Raw genomic sequence first — 1,533 nt, 5'->3', positions numbered from 1 at the left:
AGTTAAGCATTTACTTCAACCTAAAGCTAAGTCCTTGAGTGTGTGTGTGTGTGTGTGAAATAGGCAATTTAACTCCACCAGCAAATTCAGATAAAAGTAGAACAACTGAAATCAGAAGAATTCTCTCAAAACTTAACCCCATAAGTCCAATTTTCAGAAATCCTCTCCACTAATGTAATCAAACACCAAAATTAGATATCAAAAGGTCTTTAATCAAGGTAGTAATGACAGGCCACAGGGTGAGGGCTAAGAAAGAAATGGATATGGAAAATCAAAGCAAACTGGGAAAATACTTGGTAGAAAGAACAATAAAAAAGATATCTACAAGATTCATACCATAGATCTTTCTTGACAATATGCTCATACTGATGACAATATTGTTGCTATACTCAATAAGTGGAGTGCTTTTTTTTTTTTTTTTTTTTTTATAGAATTTTTTTTCAGCCACCTTGATACTCATAGCCTTTTCTAATTTTCAACCACTTTAACCCTTTTTCGATTCTTGCCTTTCACTTTCTTTTCTTTTCACACTTTGATCAAATAGAGCAAACATAATGTGGATAATTTAATTTGAACTAACTTTCTCTTTAAATGCAAATTTCCACCAAAGTATTTTCTCAAAATGTAAGGTAAATTCATGGTTTTTCAGGCTTAGAATGGGAATGGTTTATGTAGTTAAAAGAACAAATAAAGGCTCATGTAAAATAAGGCTCAAGGGGGTTGACTATGGGAATACACCATGCAATGATGGCGTGATAATCAGGACGGCTGGGAAAGCTTTTCGGTTGTGACAAAAAAATTGCCTAGATCCTTTCTCTAATGTTTGGTGTCAACTAGGATTTCGCCTCAAGGATCCATCAACGGATTCTAGAGCAAAGCAAGATTGAACTTTCCTGACCCAGTTAATTCAACTCCTTCTCTTCATAGGCCAAAATGGAGTAAAGAAAAATTGACTATGTGCTCAATTATTTTCAAGGACAAAGATTTAAATCAAAGTACCCACAAAACTCTGCCTGACATAATAGCAAATTTTTTGAAAATTTTTCTCAAAACCATCCTTAATCACAAATTTCAGAGTCATAGAGAATTCAATCATACTCAAATACATGCTTGATAAGAGAATCCAACAACTCAAGACTATAGGAGTTTACACCCCCAAACTCAAACCAAACAATGTCCTCATTGTAATTCAAAAGTGAGACAGATTGAAGAAATGAAAGGAACTTCCCTGGTTTTATGGTGAATCCACATTAGTTTATAATTTTCTGCTCTTTATTCATGCCAGATAAACCTGCATCAAAATCCAAATTATTCAAATAAATAATAAAAAATAAAAATAAAAGAATAAAAGAAAGTTTTATGGGCTGCCTCCCATAAGCGCTTGTTTTATAGTCTCCAGCCAGACTTTTCAATCTTCATCAATTCGGATCTCCAAGAGGAATAAATGCACAATTCCTCTCCACTTGTTCTCCATAATAGTGCTTCAATCTCTGACCGTTAACTCTGAATATATGCCCTGCCTTGTCCTTCAAG

At 34.0% G+C, this 1,533-nt stretch overlaps 1 protein-coding gene across 1 annotated transcript in view; it reads right to left on the bottom strand.

Moving 5' to 3' along the window:
* Positions 1 to 486: 486 nt before the first annotated feature.
* LOC111987139 (uncharacterized) overlaps positions 487 to 1,533 on the bottom strand; it is a 6,138-nt gene continuing 5,091 nt past the window's right edge. The window contains exon 1 of the mRNA XM_024018845.2: positions 487 to 1,533. This exon is cut by the window's right edge and continues 5,091 nt beyond it. Coding sequence (XP_023874613.2) covers positions 1,419 to 1,533 — 115 coding nt within the window. The 3' untranslated portion in view covers positions 487 to 1,418.

This window comes from Quercus suber, unplaced genomic scaffold (genome assembly GCF_002906115.3).
Source record: "Quercus suber isolate HL8 unplaced genomic scaffold, Cork oak 2.0 scaffold_82, whole genome shotgun sequence".
Lineage (NCBI taxonomy): Eukaryota > Viridiplantae > Streptophyta > Magnoliopsida > Fagales > Fagaceae > Quercus > Quercus suber.
Note: the sequence above shows the minus strand (reverse complement) of the source record. Positions and strands in the feature narration are given on the sequence as shown.